The 19,242-nt window shown below is 44.6% G+C and overlaps 1 protein-coding gene across 1 annotated transcript in view; it reads left to right on the plus strand.

Annotated features, from left to right (window-relative positions):
- The window catches only part of ITK (IL2 inducible T cell kinase), a 52,851-nt gene that overhangs the window by 31,066 nt on the left and 2,543 nt on the right, over window positions 1-19,242 (plus strand). Inside the window, exons 5-16 of the mRNA XM_008147684.3 lie at window positions 487-527; window positions 3,200-3,351; window positions 5,664-5,729; window positions 7,334-7,388; window positions 11,562-11,644; window positions 13,537-13,670; window positions 14,422-14,496; window positions 14,844-15,015; window positions 15,412-15,628; window positions 16,744-16,808; window positions 16,899-17,017; window positions 18,701-18,858. Of these exons, the coding sequence (XP_008145906.2) occupies window positions 487-527; window positions 3,200-3,351; window positions 5,664-5,729; window positions 7,334-7,388; window positions 11,562-11,644; window positions 13,537-13,670; window positions 14,422-14,496; window positions 14,844-15,015; window positions 15,412-15,628; window positions 16,744-16,808; window positions 16,899-17,017; window positions 18,701-18,858 (1,337 nt within the window). The remainder of the gene's footprint in view (window positions 1-486; window positions 528-3,199; window positions 3,352-5,663; window positions 5,730-7,333; window positions 7,389-11,561; window positions 11,645-13,536; window positions 13,671-14,421; window positions 14,497-14,843; window positions 15,016-15,411; window positions 15,629-16,743; window positions 16,809-16,898; window positions 17,018-18,700; window positions 18,859-19,242) is intronic.

Raw genomic sequence — 19,242 nt, forward strand, 5'->3', positions numbered from 1 at the left:
ACATACTCAGAGGCCTTAAGGTAACTAAAAGTGGATTTCAGCCTTGGTGGCCACCCCCTCTCTCACCTCCCACAACAGCATCAGGAAGCCAGTGAGTCACTGTCCCCGAGTCAGCCATTCCCACTCCTGGGCTTAGCAGGTGCCATCATGGAAGTCTCCAGGAAGGACACAAGCCTAATCCCTGTCACAACCGTGGGGTTAGGCTTTGCCTGGGAATACAGAAAAGGAGGCCTGGAATATTGGCTTCCAGAAGTTCCTGGTGTCTCCTAGAATGACGCGGCGAACCAGCAGGCTGAGGGAGACACAATAGAGGTTCTAACAGGGTCGATCTTTGTATTTCTGTGTCTCACCGGCTCTTTCTGCCCCTTTCTCCTGATGGTCTCCTCCGGGAGGGCCCCTTTTCTCTGAAAAGCCCCCGACGGCTCACCTCCGGTCGGGGATGTTCAGTTTTAGGCTCATTTTCTTTTTCTGTTTTTCTCGTTTCAGCTTCAAAGAAGCCTCTTCCTCCTACTCCTGAAGACAACAGGGTGAGTGAGACCTTCAGCGCCGGGCGAGGGTGGGCCCACTGCTGCGGGCTGCTCGACTGGCATGCATTTTTCCTGCCTGCCCCGATTTCTCAGACCCTCTGTGAAGGCAACAGATTGCCGTGCTTCAGCTGAACTCAGCACACTGGGTTTCTTGGGCCTGAACTGTCTCGTGGGTCTGTCCATGTAAACGGGCCACTGAGCTGCTAAAGCTTCACCTCACTTTGTCCACTCAATGAACGCTCACTGTATTAAATGGTGTGTCCATCCACCTGAACACTTTGGAGTATAATAGCAGCTCACATCTATGTAAACTTGCATATTTACTCTATGTAAAATTGCATATTCATTCTACATAAAGGCACTTTGGAAGCATATGTTTGATATTACTTTATATTTTTCAAAGCACTTCCGCACTTTTACTAGTTCAAAACTCACTATGAGTTCTAGCTGCTTAAGAGAGTTAGAGTTTTATTCTCTTTCTAACACTTGGGAAATCAAGTCCCAAGAGAAGTTTCGGGACTCTCCCAAGGCCATTCAGACACTTAGGAATCAAACCAGTAGGCTGCAGAGTTTCTGGTGGGGTCGTCTCTGATTTGAGTGGTGGTTCTCAAAGTCTGGTCCATGGACCAGCGGCATCAACATCACTTGGGAGCTTATTAGAAATTCAATGCAGACTCTCAGGCCCCAACCCAGATCTACTGCATCAAAACCCTGGGGAAGAGGCCCAGCAATCTGCATTTTAATACAGCTCCAGGTGAGTCTGAGGCACACTGAAGTTTGAGAAAAACTGGCCAAGATTTCAGTGATATTGAGTCAACTCTGGGGAAGCTATTTAGTCAAAAAGACCAAAAAAAAGAAGGAGGAAGATCAGTCTGCCCCTTATGGTCATATCAACACCAAACACCACATTTTAGTACTTGCCCTTCAATTCCAGAACCTACTAATTCTGCTTCCTCACTGCTCTTCCCGAAGGATGAGCTCTGCTGCTTCCCTCCAGCCAACATGGTGACATTTCAGAAACTGGCAGCGTCCCCATAAGAGAAGTTCTAACTCGCTCAAAACCTCAGGCTGGTTTTTAGATCTGTGTCATCAGCCTCATCCCTCACAACAGGAAAGCAGTGTGCTTAGTTGTAGCAGAAAATGAGCTCTTCTCCCTTTTTTTTTTTTTTTTTTCATTGATCTTCTAAAAATATTTCACCACATCTCTTGAAGACATGGTTCGGAATCTCACCACCTTGGCACGCAGATGGTTCCCCGCCCCCAGTCTCATCTAAACCCACACCTCTATGCCTGAAGCCAGTTTGCCCTTGTCTTGTTTTCACCATCAATGAAGGTGAAGGCCAGAAAACACTGCCCACCCAGCTCTCCTTGGATTCTGCCACTTGGCTCTTGAAGACTTGTCAGAGCACAGGGCCTTTGCCCTCATTGTTCTACTTTCAACCACAGGTTTAAATCCATTGCAACCTTTCTCACCTTGAGCCTCTTAAATTTATTTCTCCCTCCACTTTCTTGCTCTGTCCCCTAATGGGTGACGGCATCTTGAATGGGCATCTAGAGGTGTTATATGTATTTTTAATCCAGTCTGAGCTAATAGGCTGATGCTCTGTGTGAGAGAGACTGTGGAACAGTCATATCCTGCCTTTATCTTCAGGTGCCCCTGACACAACTCCTTCTTCTTAGAGCAAAAGCCTCAGGCCCATCAACTCTAGTTCGAGGAACCCAATGTACCACCTCACAAGCTCCATAAATAGCTAAGCTTCAAATTCCATTCTGGACACAGCTGGGATCACACAAAAAGGTCTTTTTTTTTCTCTCTCTCTTTTAAGCGATAGTATTTTTACACTATCAAATGCTTCAAGGACTCAGAGAATTTTTTACTTTTATAGCAACAAATTTCGTTCTAGCCAGTAATCACAATCTCTTCCCTCATGTACTCTCTCACTAAATCTGCCAACCCGCAGCACGTGGGTCCATCCTGGACTTGTCAGCCTTACAGTCTCTTCTTAATGTCCTCAATCTCTCATCCTAAGAAGGGTATTAAGAAGTTGAGACATAGGCAACAGAGCCCATAAGAAGGGAGCCCGTGTGTTATAGTGGAAAGAGCATTCAGACTAATTCAAGTGCTAAACTGAGTACTTCCATTACTTCATCTGGGCCTCAGTTTCCCCATTCTAAACAAAAGAGTGAATTACATTACCTCTAAGAGGAATCCCAGCTTATGATTCTATGGATCTGGACAAAACCACAAATCAAATCAGAGAAGCATAGACTAAATGATTTAGTGTTGACTGTATCATCTTCACCAAGAATGTCATGCTTCCAGCAGAGAGGCTGCAACATGTGACATGGTACAAATGGAGAAATCAGCAGGCTTTTGTGACATGTGAGTGGCTACCTGGAATTCACTGTGGGCGGAATTCACCTCGTAGAATGGGAGGGGTGATGAATTCCAGGCATTGAATGTCCTTGCGTCATATTCAGTACTATAATCCTAACACATAAAGAAAGACAACTAGAGGAAGGCAATTGTCTCAGAGAATACCCCAGTGGATTGTAGGAACTGATGTTTGACCTGACACCCTCCCAGGAGCAAGTTATAGCGTAGGGACTTGCTGACCTCGCTCTGCAGTTTACCTCCTTTCTACATCTTTGATTTTGTCTTCCTCCTCTAGCGATCACTTCAGGAGCATGAAGAAACCCTGGTCATTGCCTTGTATGACTACCAAACGAACGATCCTCAGGAACTCACGCTACAGCGCAATGACGAGTACTACCTGCTGGACAGCTCTGAGATTCACTGGTGGAGAGTTCAAGACAAGAATGGGTAAGGCCTCTCTGTGGTTGCTGTCCAGCGTTTGAGGTGAGGTAGTTTGTCCTGCCTCTCAGCATGACCATTGCACTGAATTAGGAGAGGAAAGCGGAGGCAGAGGAGGAGGAAGGAAGAAGTCATTGAGGGGTGTCTTTCCATTTCTCAGAAGTGGCTGGGAGGCAGTCACTTGCTATGCTTGCTCCCTGTGCCCCATCAAGCACTCCGGGCCCCCAAACTCATCTAAAAATCTCTTGGGTTTTTCTACTAACATCCACCATTTGGGAGACTGACAATTTATTCCACAAAGAAGCACTATTGTGCCCATAGGGGAAGGCTGTACCAGACACAGGTTCAAGACTGCCTGGCTCTCCAAACAGCAGAGGAATCTACTCAGAAATCCATCCCTTCAACCAACTAACATTTCTTTAGCACCTGAGGTGCCAGAAAATTTCTTCTAGGTCTCACTCTCCCAAATGACAGTTTGCCCTTTGTTCAGTGGCCTGTGGAAAGGCTCAACTCTGCACTTCTAAGGGCTTTGAAGAGGACACCCCAGAGGCCAATCGGCATATGGGAATTTCCCCGTTTGCTCTGTAATAGTGCGATATCATGGAAAGTACACAAGGTGGCAAGACAGAAGAGTTACACTTTAGTGTCAGCTGCTCTTGTTGCATAGGACTTTGGAAAAGTCCCTTAACCTCTGTAAATGCATTTCCTCATCTGCAAAATACAGATTATAATATCAGCTTTATTTATTGATTTGAGAGAGAGAGAGAGAGAGAGAGAGAGAGAGAGAGAGAGAGAGATTAGTTGTCTAGTTATTTATGCATTCATTGGTTGATTTTTGTATATGCTCTGATCAAGGGATTGAACCCACAACCTTGGCGTATCAGGACAATATTCTAACCAACTGAGCTACCCAGCCAGGCCTGATAATATCAGCTTTGACTATCTCAGAATTTTGAGAAAAATTAGTGAGATGATGAAAGTGAAAGGTCTTTGTAAATTCTATATCCACATACAAGTGAAGATAATTATCATCACTTGTGTAGAAAACCCAGCTTTGATTGGCATGTTAAAACTCAGTCATTCTATTTGAAAGCAAAAATAGTATTTGACCTATTATTATAATTGTAAACATACGGTGTGGCAGAAACAGATATTAAGAGATATAAAAGAAATAGCAAATTTCAGAAGAAGCTGACTCCTGTCACTTGGCACTGACTGCCATGAGCATGGTGTTAAGGAGGCTTCTGTGGCTGGAAGGCCAATTCTCCAAAGAAAGCCTGTCATGGTTGACCAGCTCTGTCAGCCATGGGCACAGGACATGAGATCATCACCCCATGATGAACATCCCCATTCGTGCTTTCTTCAAACCTCAAAACAATTCTGTGAAATAGATTACACATGCCCCATAAACATAATCACTGGATTGAAAAATGGCAAAAACACTTTTACAAAGTAAAAAGCAAGAACCTGTCAGGCATCTTCTGATAGACTGGCAGAGTCTGGAGGGATTGTATGTGTAATCTAGTTTAGGTCCCTCATGGCAGGTAGAGTCAGAGGCCGAGAGAGTGAAGGCACACTGCTCTCACCTTGTGGTATTAAATGCAATCATGAATGTGAATGTAAAAGTGCTTTGAAAAGCACAAAGCGACACACAAATGTGAAGTATTTTGATGCGCTTATTAGTCCCTTAATCTGTATGTCTTCGTTTATGCAAAATTATTTAGTCTTGCTCAAAAGGGACCCCCACCCCCAAATCCAACATGACTTTTTCCTTTTTTCTCATGTTTTACCATTTATGTCTGAAGGAGCTCAATTAACCAAGAATATTAGGGAGGCTTTGAATTAAAACTTACAATGCTGACTGGCAGTATTTTTTGACACCTGTGGTTGGATAGTAATTTTTTATATTTAAATTATTTTGGTTTCCTGATTGTATCATAACAGCATTAAAGTGGAAAAAATGTTGATTATCACATGCAGAAAAAGTTTCCTTATAGAAAATAGAGACTACACATTGACCTTTTTTTCCAGTAGAGGAACTTTCACACTGAGGAGAACTGCAAGCAGCACCTTTTAAGTAAAATCATTGTGTTTTATTTAGTATAGTTCATATTTCAGTAGTGAATCTATTGCCTTTGACAGATAGATGGTTGTTATTTTTTAGCAATGCTTTTATTCTCAAACTTCAAAATCTCTTATCAGGAATGCCAAATAATGTGAGACTCTCCCAACTCTAAGGGACTTTTAGCAAATTAAACTTATAAAATGGAGATGTGAAAATTAGTCCTCTATTAGTCTAAACACTGATTTCGCTTTTACAGACATGAAGGATACGTACCCAGCAGCTATCTGGTTGAAAAATCTGCAAATAGCCTGGAAACCTACGAGTAAGATATTTTATTTATTTTACAAAAATATGGTACTAAGGAGTTCTCCTTAGTTTAGAAATAAATTGTTGGTTGATGATAAAGTCAACAGGCATTTTCTCTTCTTGACCTGCTTTCTTCTCCCCATACTCTGATCCCTAAATAACAGCAGAAGGACACTTTATATAGGAGAAGGGCAGGGAGGGGGGTGTACTCACCTGCCCTTTTACCAGGAGGATGCTTTTCGGATGCCTGTGCAGATTGTAGGAAAGGAAACGGTTCTGGGAGTCCCAGGAATATTGGTCTTAATTGAGAAGGTAAAAAAATGCTATGAACACCGGTTCAAATACAAACTGATTCAAAACATGGTTTAACATGTCTAATACTAAAATAGCAGACAAATAGGTATTAAATAGCTGCTTAGCTTGTGTTGTTTATTCCAAGCTACCATTTAGAAGAGCCCACATGGATATTATTTTAGTGGAACTACTTAGAGTTCAATACAATCAAATTGCAGTGTCCAGAGTACTCTCCATATGTACATAGAATCCCCGGCTCAGCTGCTGAAAGGCCCAGAAGCAATAACACCAAAGTAGCAGTGTGCACACGGATCTTGGTTTCTAAACCACACTTCCCACTATGCAGACCAGGAGTTCTTGGAGGGACGAATTGTGGATTCAGAGGTGGGGCACTAGTAATCCTGGATCGGCTCTTGAATCATTAAAAAATTAGTTGCAATACACGTTATTGGGACAACTGATGAATGTTGAATAAGGTCTGATATTAAATAACCGTATTGTATCAATGTTAAATTTCCTGATTTGGATAATTGTATTATGGTTATATAAATGTATACTCTATTTCTTTGAAATACATACTGAAGTCATTAGGAATAATAGTCTATTTTCAAATGGTTCAGAAAACTATAGTATATTTATCTTTCCAGAGACACTGGTAAGGCAAATGTAAACAATTGGTTCCTCTGGGGGAAGCGTATATGGGAGTTCTTTTATAGTGTCTTACAACTTTCCTATACCCTTGAAATTATTTAAAAATAAAAAATTTTTAAGTCCTCACCAAATATGTGATACCAAGGTTGAAGAATGCTAGCTGTGAAGACTTCTATTAACTTATGTGGGTTCTTATTAGTTCAAATGCGGTCAAATTATTTGTTGCTGAAATTTGAATAAATTCTATAGTGAAGAGCTGTCATTTATTTTCTGAAGAGTCTCTCAAAATGAGATTCATTCCGATGAAGTACACAAATAACCTCACCCCTCAGCTAAAAGAGCCATCAGTTCCAAGAATCCTTGAGCTACAATGAAACACATATAAAACATGCTTAAATAGAATTCTTTTTTAAAATAATCAATGCCTGTAGAAAGAAATATGCATTTATTCCAAATGCTCACCAGGCTTGGAAGTTTTGTTTTTGCTTTTAATTAGAATCTCCTAATTTATGATAGAAGAGACAAACCCAAAATTCAATATAGAATGGTGAAGCCTGGGTCAAATAAAAATGTATATCCCCCCTCCTGGAGGTATTTCTGGCATTAATTATCTTTCACAAGTAAATCATCAAACATTTTAAATGTCATTGATATATGGCTTTTTCCTGCTTTCAGGTGGTACAATAAGAGTATCAGCCGAGACAAAGCTGAAAAACTTCTTTTGGACACAGTAAGTCTCCTTAACCCACCTTTCAAATTAAAATAAATTGTGCTGGCATTAGCCATTTAAAGAAAAATCTCTCCATCCGAGTCTAATATTCAGATGATGTTAATGACTAGTGCCCAACCCTAGCCTTCCCAGTGAGACCAGTAAGCAGTAGGCATGCGTTACTGAAGGTATTAATCTCCTTATGCCAAATGTCAACACTATTCCTGCCATTTCATCATATACCATTTTCCAGTTGTGGGTTGAAAGTATTTCCTATCTTTAAGACTCAAATTCAAATCTTTCCTGAATGGAATTAAGCTGGAATGGCCAACTCATCTTGACTTACCTGGGATTGTTCTACTTGTAAAACGGAGACTCCTGTGTCCCAGGGGCACCCCTATCCCCCACCAGTCCCAGGCAAATGGATAATTGGCCACCCAAACCATTCATGATTTTGGACAGTGGTCAGGAGTTTAGAGAAGGAACCTGGGAAGATGTCAGGAAGGGTATGAAAGGCTGTGATGGGAAGGTAGAAGGATGATGAATATTGTCAAAGAATAATTTAAAGACACAGAGTTTAGTATTAATGTCTGTTTACTTTTGCACAAGAGAAACTGATAATAGATTGATTCATTCTACCAGAGGAAACAAATATAATATCTGTAAGAGGAAAATGGGAGGGGAGAAGGAAAGTCCACAGTCATATTGCGGATAGCAAACTTGGGTTTTTCTTCTTTGGGTAAGTTGCTCTTAGCAGGCAGCTAACAAGAGGACACGGTAAGATGTTCTGCCCTTGGGCAACTTGTCCTCATCAAAGAGGGAAGGTTTAGGTGTCTGTTGATTCTCCAAAAGACTCTGTGTGTTTACTGGTGATGAATGTGACACAGGCAGTCTCTTACATCGGCTGTCTCAATTATCACCTGTCTCAGTTATGGTATGTTTGCACCATTTCCTTTATTAGGACTTCTTAATATAAACTCCAGGACCTTACCATTTTGCTGAGCACAGTGAGCTTTGGGCTCTATTGGGAAACAAAACAAACTCTGAAAAAAGACTTCAAGCATAATCTAAGATAAGCTATGAGCATATGAGGCAGGCTTTCAGGGGTCTCTGAGTTCAGAGAAGATGCTAGTGGAGTTAGAAAGATTTCATGGAAGACAAGGAATTGAGCTGAGTCATTATTGGACTCTGGTTTCTACTTGGTTCCACATTGACTTAGCATTTGATCTTTTCCTGTTGTTCGAACAGAACCACTGGGAAACTTTTATTTATTTATTTATTTATTTATTTATTTATTTATTTATTTATTTAAATATATTTTTTATTGATTTTAGAGAGGAAGGGAGAAGGAGAGAGAGATAGAAACATCAATGATGAGAGAGATACTTATGTTTTTCTAGATAAAGTATAAAAGGTACCAGTACATAGAGACCTTGACAATGTCCCATCGGAGTGAGGTTCCCCGGCCCCAGGTTGCATTGCTCAGGCCAGTGCCCCAGTGTATGGCAGTGTTATGAGCAAAGACCCTTCGGCCTCCCCTGTTCTTGGTGGTTGTGACTTCCTCTGAGCCCTTTTCAGGAAGTAGGTGGTGCGGCATGTTCTGGATGCCTCATTTTCCCCAGAACTCTAGGCCCCCTCTGCCCCAAACCAGAGTTTCCTGTCACCATCGCTGCCTGTCGCCTAGAGCAACTGCAGGGGAGGAGGAGCTCAGCGCCTCCTGCACCGCAGAGCTCACTGCAAACCTGGCCTCGCCTGCTCCTCATGTCTGCCATGCTGGGCCTGGCTCTGATTACAGATCTTTGTAAAATATATATATATATGCTCTTAATTAAATAGAAGAGATGTTAAACTTCTGGGCTATTTGGTTTGTTTCTTCCCCTTTAGAATAACTTACATATGCAGATAAAGTTGGCCTCTGTTGAAGTTTTGTTTCTTCCTGCCATCACATTTCAATGAGGCAAGAGCAAACACTTCGCTATTTGGCAAAAGGGGAGACATTTGGAAGACAATCTATGCTACACATAATGGGTGGATGAATATCACAAACATGATGCTGAGAGACAAAACTGACATATAACATTGTATAAGTTTAGGGTGTACAACATAATGATTTCATACATGTGTATATGTTGCAAACTGATTGCCACGATTAGTTTACAGCCATCACTACACAGTTACAAGTTGTTGTTTTTTTTCCTTATGATAACTTTTAAGACCTACTCTCTCAGCAACTTTCAAATATACAATTCGGTATCATTAACCATAGTCCCCATGCTGTACATTACATCCCCATGGCTTATTTACGTTATACCTGGAAGCTTGTACCTTTTGACCACCTTCATTCTCCACCCCCCCCCCCCCCCACCTCCCAAATTTCAAAATAGATTCTTAAAACTCCCAGCAGAGATAAGAAGAGTTTGGGGAGTTTCACAAACTTTATGTGGTAAGCTATATGTTTGGCAACAATGAACAGTATTTGTAAGAGCCAATTGTCCCCAATTTCCTCACCCGCTACCACCACCACCACCCCCACACATACACATCCTGCATGTTTAGGGCAAAGTTAGAGGAAGCAGATTGTGTTTCTGTGCAAGGATAAGCTGTCTAACTATCAGTGCTTTGTGAGACAGAGACTCTTCATCAGGACTGTTATAAATAAGAGCTGCCTGTTTAGCTAGGTCTGTGGACATCAAACCTGAATGTCTGTAAGGATCACATGGCAAGCTTTTGAAAAGTTCAGGTACCAGGGTCCCCGTCTTGGAGATTCTAGTGTGTAGATATGGGACAGAGCATGGTCAGTTGTTTGCTGTTGCTATTTTGTTTTGTCTCAGGTACTTGTGATAATCAACAAAGTTTGGGATTCCGGGGTTTAGGGAGTTAGGCCAGATCAGCGGTTCTCAACCAGAGGTGGTTTTGTCCAGCAGGGGACACTTGCTAATGCCTGTTATCCAGTTGTTAGAGGCCAGGAATGCTCCTAAATATCCTATAAACAGGAAAGGCTCCTACCACATAGAATTATGGGGCCCAAAATGTCAATGGTGCTGAGGTTGGGATAACCTTGAAATAGATAGCCTTTATATGGTCCTTTCTAACCCTGAGGTTCTAGGATTCAAACAATTAGCATGGCCATCTGTGGGTATTACTTTTATGGGTAGACAGCCCACCGTTGGGGCTGGGGAATGGAGGGGCGTGTGTTCTTCTAAATTGTATATGCTTTGCTCCACATGCTACAAATGTATGCCCACCACACAAGGCTCCTGTCTCTTTCTGGCCTTCCCTTAAGGACCACACTATGTCTAAATTAAGTAAATCATAATAATAGGCTTTGCAAATATTACCAGCAGAGATTTACAGGTGGGTGGGAACAGAGCATTAGACATGAAGTACTCAAACAAAGCTAAGATTTTAAAGTTGCCACCAGGAAGAAATAAACTGGAATATCCATTTGCTTATACTGATTTTATCAGCGCTAGCAATATTGTCAGGGAAGTAAAGGAGACATACTTGGGTCTTCCCCTTTTCTCCACTTCCCTCGTGTGCTCAGCAAGCTTCACATTTTTTCTCCTTTTGCCCGAGAGCAAAATCAGCACTTTGGAAAGGGCCTAAAAGATACTGTTTTTCATTAAGGGACTGATGAAGCTTCCAGGACAGAAAGCTTATTCCCTTGTGGGGGAATGCAGATGAGGCTTCTAACATTTGATGAATGGAGGCCCCACGGAGCAGTAGAATGAACACTGGCTTTGCTCACAGGCCACGTTCAAGGTTCAAACCCCAGGTCTGCCACTTACTGGTTGTGGGCCATGAGAAAGTCACTTAAGATCTGGCACTCGGTATCCTCGTCAGGAAATCGAAGATGGTAACATCTAGATTGCAGTGTTGTGGTGAGGGTTGGACAATATCTGCAATGAATCGGGTACGTGGCCAGCCCCAAGGGGGCAGCGCTTGTGTCTGTTTGTCTTCATTACTACTTATATCCTCACTAGAATAGTCTCTCCATGGCCCATGGTAAGAACTCGAGAGATACCTGTTGAACGAATATGTAAAATGGCAGCCATTGTTGCTGAAAGTCTGCTCTGTGCCTAGCTGGCCTACAGAATCCTCCTGCGCCCTGGTTCACAAGCAAGAAAGCGGAGCTGCGTGCATGAGCCTCGTTTTCTGGGATCACTAACGTTTCATTCTTTCTAACCATTCCAGGGCAAAGAAGGAGCCTTCATGGTACGGGATTCCAGGACTCCAGGCACATACACCCTGTCTGTCTTCACCAAGGCCATCGTAAGGTATGGCACCCTCTCCCTTGGCAGAGTGGGGAGAAGCAGTCCTGAAGGGGGTGAGGAGGGTAGCCCACGGCAATGTCAGAGCAAGAGGTCGAAGGGTCGCTGGGAATGATGTGTGTTCCCTGCCCCGCCCCTCCCTGGGATGTCCAAGGCCAGAGAGATTAGGGACATAACTGCAGTCACTAACAGGAACATGACCGCGCTGGGGCTGGGTGCCAGGTTCCTTTCGCAGTTAGCATCCCTGAGTGCAGAGCTCGAGGGAAAGAAAATACCTGGCCCTGTATTTGATGAGTTTGTAATTGATTACATGGAATAATAAAGAAGATACTTCTGGCTGGAAGCGAGAAGATATGAATTCTAGTTCTGGCTCTGCTAATGAAGCTGCCTGCCATTTCCCGAGTCCTTGCTATGTGCCAGAACATCGCAGACCATGTCTAACCCTAACGAGCTCTGAAGGCAGGGTTCCTATGCTCCCTTCACAAAGGAGAAGCTGAGGCTCCGAGAGCTGCTGGCACTTTCCTGAGGCAATGGAGTGCGAGTGGCCAAGCCCCGTCATGACCCCGCTGACTGCCCGCAAGACCCTCACTACTGGTCTGCCCCTCTCCGGGCCTCAGTTTCCATCTCTGTAAAATGATGTCAAATTCTCTTCTAATCAGAAAATTAGGAAGAGTAAGCAGTTGGGCAATTACCAAAAATAAAGAAAGAAGTAAGAGAAGAGGGGAAATGAATTATGAAGGGGTCCTCGTGGAATACTTGTTGGAGGACAGAGGATGTCAGCAAGACACAGAGCAAGAGCAGGGTTTAGACAGGCGACAGAGAGGCAAGGCGCTGTCCAGGGGTGGGAAAGAACGGGGTGCACATCACAGAGGGGCCCACCTCTGCCCTGCGTGGGGGACAGTGGCGAGAGTGACATGCAACTGCGTAAGGTAGAATAGAGGAGAGCCAACCAAAGCAGCGTGGAGGTCTCTGAGACACCCCCAGGTTCAGTGACTCACTAGGAAGACTCCCAGGACTCAGCATTTCGTGGTCCTCGAGGCTGAGATTTATCACAGCCAAAGGATGCAAAGCAAAATCAGCAAAAGGCACCTGGGGCCAAATCCAAAGAAAACGAAACATAAGCGACCAGAGTCCTCTCCCAGTAGAGTCACACAGGGCATGCGGAAATTCTCCAGCAACAAGTTGGGACAACAGGGAGAGGGGCAAGGGGCGGAGGGGGGCGGGGGGCGGGGAGGAGGGAAGCGAGGAGGAGTGGCATCTACAAGGGAAGCTCAGGAGAGACTCAGTGCCGATGGTTTTCTGGGGGCTGGCCACGTAGGCAGCCTCTGCCTAGCACTCAGCAAACTTCCAGGTTCCCAGAAGAAAAGCAGGCATTGGGCATAACCACATTGTTTATACAAACCATTGAGGCACAGGGAGCCACCTTATTAGTTACAGAATGGTGAGAATCCTCCCGAAATCCAAGTTCTCAGATGCCAGCCCAGGGCCAACCTTGCAAGGGGGTCTTTCTAAGGACCTGAGTCAGGGCTGCTAGGTTAACTCTGCCGCACACATCAAACTGGTGCGAAGGGGCCCAACATGCTTCCCTAGCATATGCTGATAACTAGCTAAATCCTTAGAGCAGGGAAGGCAAACACATAGCATATATGAGACCACTCCCATTTTGTGGTTTTGGAAGAAACATCACAGCACTGACTCTAACTGGGTCCAGATGCAGACTCCAGTCCTTAAAACAGCACCCCGGGCCAACCTGTCCAGACAGACACAGGTTGAAATGTTCCTGTTGCCTTTGTGAGAGAGGAAAAAAAACAAAAGCTAGTATGAACCTGGTACCAGTTGGCATTTTTGTGTCAAAGCATTGCTTCTTAATTATTGCATTTATGTTGCATTTGTTTAAGTGAGAACAACCCCTGCATAAAGCACTATCACATCAAAGAAACAAATGACAACCCCAAGCGATACTACGTGGCTGAAAAGTATGTGTTCGATTCCATCCCTTTCCTCATCAACTATCACCAGCACAACGGAGGAGGTGAGTCCTGCAGAACAAGGGGGTGAGGAGCAGGGAGGGCATCCCACAGGCACTTGGAGAAAAGTGACAAATGATGAGCCTGGTTTCTTCATGTCAAACACGCTGACCTTAAATGATAAGTAAATATACAAATAGAAAAGGATGCCAAATACTGGATTATCTATATATATAAAAGCCTAAGCAACTGTTCAACCATTCGACCGGTAGCTATGACACACACTGACCACCAGGGGAAGATGCTCAACACACAGGCATGGAAACATGGAACAGACTGATGAATCTCAGAGGGAAGAAGGGAGGGAGGAGGGTGGGAAGAGATTAACCAAAGATCTTATATGCATATTAGAGGCCCAGTGCATGGATTAGTGCATCGGTGGAGTCCCTCGCCTGGCCTGCAGGGATTGGGCCAAAACCAGCAGTCTGACATCCCTGAGGGGTCCTGGATTGCAAGAGGGCACAAGCCAGGCTGAGGGACCCCACCAGTGCACAAATCCGTGCACCGGGCCTCTAGTATTACATATTTTCCATTAGCCAATTCTGCTGCTGGGATCATGGGATTTCACCACTTGCCCACCTGTGTTTCTGACTCTTCTCAGAGAGGGTGGAATATCAATGACTGGGCTTTGGAATCTGTTTTCCAGAATAAAAGTAGCATTTGCACTGCATTATATTCCTTCCTGGTGATTTAACTTGGATGGTTGTTGGTACAGCAAAGCTCTAACCACAGCCTTTTGCTTTTTAATCAACCCAGGCCTGGTCACACGACTTCGCTATCCTGTTTGTTCCTGGAGGCAGAAAGCCCCCGTCACAGCTGGGCTGAGATACGGTGAGCAGTGCATTCAGGAATGTTATACCTTTGCCTGAAACTCGTGTCCCTAAAGGTCTGGGGCAAATCTGAATGGACGTCCCATGAACCTAGCTCTTCCCCAGACTTAGAATGGCCATTAGAACAGGTACCTCTGGAGATGTGTGTACAAATGAGCATTTATGTGTGAGACCATGTATCTTGGCTAAATCAATGTCCATTGGCTTTAGTTGAGAGTTCATCGATGAAGTGCTTATTGAACACCTGCTTTGTACAGAGCACTCTACTAAATGCTATTAGAAACGTATTAGCAAACAATGCCTTAGTACTGCTTGCCAACCCTGGAAAACCCTCTCTGTCCCCTCCAGGGAAATGGGTGATCCATCCCTCGGAGCTCACTTTCGTGCAGGAGATTGGCAGCGGGCAGTTCGGACTGGTGCATCTTGGCTACTGGCTCAACAAGGACAAGGTGGCCATCAAGACCATTCAGGAAGGAGCTATGTCAGAAGAGGACTTCATAGAGGAGGCTGAAGTCATGATGTGAGTGGTCCGAACCAGGGCAGACAACGGTGCCGTGGGGAGGGTGTTCTCGGCTGTGTTCTTTAAATAGCACCCTGATGCCGTGTTGTGCCAGCTCCCTGCTCAAATCCAGCGATGGCTTTCTATGGCACGGAGAATAAAATCACACTCTCACCGTGGTCCCCAGGCCTGGCATGGTCTGGCCCTGCCAGCTGGTGAATCTCACCCCCTACCCATCTCTCCTCCGGTTCACAGCATGCCAGCCACACAGTCCTACACTCATCCTCATACACAGTTGCCATCCTTCAGGTCTAGGCTCAAGTGACATGCTTTTGTGTGTTGTTGTTGTTTTTTGAGGGGGGGTCATTTTTAGGAAACTAAGTTTGGACCATCTCACCCCTTGCCTTTTTCCTCCAGGAAACTCTCTCACCCCAAACTGGTCCAGCTGTACGGGGTGTGCCTGGAGCAGGCCCCCATCTGCCTCGTGTTTGAGTTCATGGAGCATGGCTGCCTGTCGGATTACCTGCGCAGCCAGCGGGGGCTCCTGGCTGCAGAGACCCTGCTGGGCATGTGCCTGGACGTGTGCGAGGGCATGGCCTACCTGGAAGAGGCGTGTGTCATCCACAGGGACCTGGTAAGACGGTGCAGGGCATCCACCTTCGGGTCCAGGATGAAGGGCCCTGAAATGTAGACTGGGATGCATTAGTCAATATCAAGTCACACACCCCCTCCCTTCCCAACCTGACTTCCTCTGCCCACTTTGGGATGTCCCAGTGGGAAAGTGCTTCATGAGGACTTCGAGTGGGGCTCTCATCGCAGCTCCACCTCTAATTGTAACCCTGAGATGCAGTTTACATTCTTCCAACACGCAACGAGCAGCCTCTTTTTCTTCGCCTCTCTGTGTCCTCCTGGTAAAACAAGGGAAGTGGACAGGTAGTTTTTCTCAAAGTGTTATCCCAGGATCTATGAGAATCCCACTAGAATCTACTAGTACTGTCCTCAGAACCTCTGGGGGTTGGGGCTCAGGAATCCTTATTTTAACACGCTCCGCCATGGGATTGTAGGCACATTAAAATTTGAGGCTCTGGGGGAGATAAGAGATCAACCGAAGGACTTGTACGCATGCATATAAACATAACCAATGGATGCAAGACACTGGGGGGTGAGGGCATGTATGGGAGAGGGGGCGGGCAATGGGAAGATATGTATACATGTAATACCTTAATCAATAAAAAATAGAAAAATAAAATAAAATTTGAGGCTCCCTGGAATCTCTTATCACTAAGGGCTCTTCCGATGCCACATTCTGGGATACTAATTGGGGGAATAGGTACTCTTCCTACTGAGAAATAGTTTTAAGGGGGGATTTGAAACTTGAAAACATTCTTATTTTAGTCAAATGGGCGACAGACTCTTCCCAGCAGCCCTAATGTTAACATTTTTATCACATATGGTTGCATTAGAGCATATCATTGGTTAGACCACATGTGGATCTCTCTTCTAATTAGGATCCCAGAAATAAAGATAAAAGGCCAAACCTCCTCATCCTGATAAAGGACCTCACACATTCCTCTTTCTAGCTTCCTTCCATCAGGCGTTCGTGAAGCTCAGTTAACGTTTGTCGAGCTCCTCGAGGCCTCGTACAGCAGCACCTAGAAAAGCAAAGGGCCTGGTTACAGGAGACTCCTTCATTATTGATTATCCACCAACAGTTTCTCTTTCCCTTTTGTTGGCCTGCCCCCTGTCCAGGCTGCCCGGAATTGTCTAGTGGGAGAAAACCAAGTCATCAAGGTGTCGGACTTTGGGATGACCAGGTAACGCGGGGACACGGTGCCGGCACAGCCTCCGGAGGGGGACTCAGGCCCCCAGAACATTCCGACATGCCCTCTCTGCTCTCTTCCCAGGTTTGTCCTTGACGATCAGTACACCAGCTCCACGGGCACCAAGTTCCCGGTGAAGTGGGCGTCCCCGGAAGTCTTCTCCTTCAGTCGCTACAGCAGCAAGTCGGATGTGTGGTCGTTCGGTGGGTGTCACCTGGCCCAGAGCCTCGTGATCTGAGTCTACTTGCCCTTGAACTCTGGATGGGAGGGGGTCCCGCTGGTAGTCTGTGTATAATAACGGCTCTAAAAAGCATGAAGGGGCCCTTGTTATTGTATTTACTCTAGAGATCTTTGAAAATAGGGTAAAAATGAGAGTGGAAACAGGATTCTGGTGACAGCTGCTATGAGTTCCAAAGCTTGGAGGAGTCAGGAGACTAGAATATGAGTTCTTTGAGGATCAGAACCATATTTTGTCCAGTATTATATTCCCTCATTTAATCCTCGATAACTACTTATTCCTTCAGCAACAATTTATAGAGCGTCTACTGTATGCCTGGGCCTAATGTGGGTGCTCACAGTACAGTAATGGATAGGACCGCTCACAGTACAGGAAAGACTGCTCTTGAAGCTGAAATTTAGGAGGAGACAGATAACAATTATGTGAACAAGCTAATCCACAAGTCTATAAGATACAGTCAGGTAGTAATAAGTAAGTGCTATGAATAAGACATAACTCATGGGGTGGAGAGTGACTGGGATGGAGAGAGGGTCTGTTTTAAGCACGTGATCTGGGAAGGCCTCTCTGAGGAGGTGACTCTTGGGCACCTGAATGGTGAGAGGGAGCTGTCTCCGCCTGCAGGGTTTTGTCCTAATTAGCTGTAGTGTTTCAAGCAAGTCCGGTTTGGGCCTTACTGAAGTTTCTTATCAATGCCTTACAAGGTTTGCATGGAAGCAATTGTTTTCAAACCAACATGGAGCCTCAGACCACAATTTTCCGAAGAAATCTCACTAGAAATCCTGGCATCTTGGGATGCTGAACAGTCTTATCTACAGATAGATTCTGAATTTTCAAAATGCCCGAGGCATTTCTGAGGATTCCTTAGAAATTCTGATCCAGAGGCCTGGGCGGGGGCCCAGGATCTACCATTTGAGCAAACTTCTGAGGTGATATTTATTCAGGCGTTTTAGAAATGATGCTTTGAAAGATTCTGCCCTAAGGTTCTCTAGAATATGCTTTGAAAACACCCGGGCTGCCCGCTGTCTTCCCACTCTGTCCTCGAGGAATGTATTAGCATTTATACTTTGGGCAGAAGAGGAAAAGGGATTAAATCAGGTGGTCGAAATGGACAACCTGAAGAGGTGTTTGGCTTGGTCTACACAGTATTCTTAAAAATCAAATTGAGTTTATATTTTAAAACTCTCAATATATGACTTCTTTTGAAAAATCAGAAAATGTGATAATCCTGAGCCCTCGTGTGCTCTGTCTTGCAGGAGCTAAATCACAGCTGTCTCAATAAGACAGAACTTTTGAGCCCCAGTTTTCCACAGTCCTCACTAGTCCCTATGACACACCTTACCCGCTTCACTCATTTACATCATGTGTAGACATTTGAGTTTATGTCCCCTGCAAGTTTTAGTAATAGCATTTGAGTTAGATGTAACAGGGGGCTGAGCCTGAAATTCTTCACCACTAAGAAGGTTGGGAAATCTCTGTTCTTTGGAAATAGTACAGGCCTAATAAGCCGCAGGCGGCTTGATATTTTACTTCTTGGAGGTAGGGACTTGCATCTTAATGTCAAGGAGTCTGTGATTTCTAGATGTACGTTTGTTTGTTTGCTATTTGTGAGCTTTCTCATTAGCTGTGCTTCACTCGCCATTTCTTATAGGTGTGCTAATGTGGGAAGTCTTCAGCGAAGGCAAAATCCCATATGAAAACCGAAGCAACTCAGAGGTGGTGGAAGACATCAGCACCGGATTTCGGTTATACAAGCCCCGGCTGGCCTCCTCGCATATCTACCAGATCATGAATCATTGCTGGAAAGAGGTCAGTAAAGGAAGTGGGTTCCCCCTGCATTTCAACCTACAGCTTCAGCGTCTGTCCCCTTCCCCAGAGAAAGGGACCCTTTTAGAGGATGAGTCAGCAGGGATGAATGAAATAGATGAGGTGGAAAGTGACTTGGAGTGTCTAGTAACTAGAGAGATCCGGCAGTGACCTTAAATATCATTTGATTTACTACATAATGTCACAAGCCATGATCATATTGTCAGAGAGAAGGAGGGAGTGAAGCCTATGTTGATATTTCAGTTTCCTGAGGGGAGGAAAAAGCATGTGTGTGACATTGTAAAACCGTTGCATGTACATAAAGTTAGTTCTATAAATTGGGGATCAGAAGTTCATTTTTATTCATGCAACAATTCAGAAAGGGAA

This window comes from Eptesicus fuscus, chromosome 6 (assembly GCF_027574615.1).
Source record: "Eptesicus fuscus isolate TK198812 chromosome 6, DD_ASM_mEF_20220401, whole genome shotgun sequence".
NCBI lineage: Eukaryota > Metazoa > Chordata > Mammalia > Chiroptera > Vespertilionidae > Eptesicus > Eptesicus fuscus.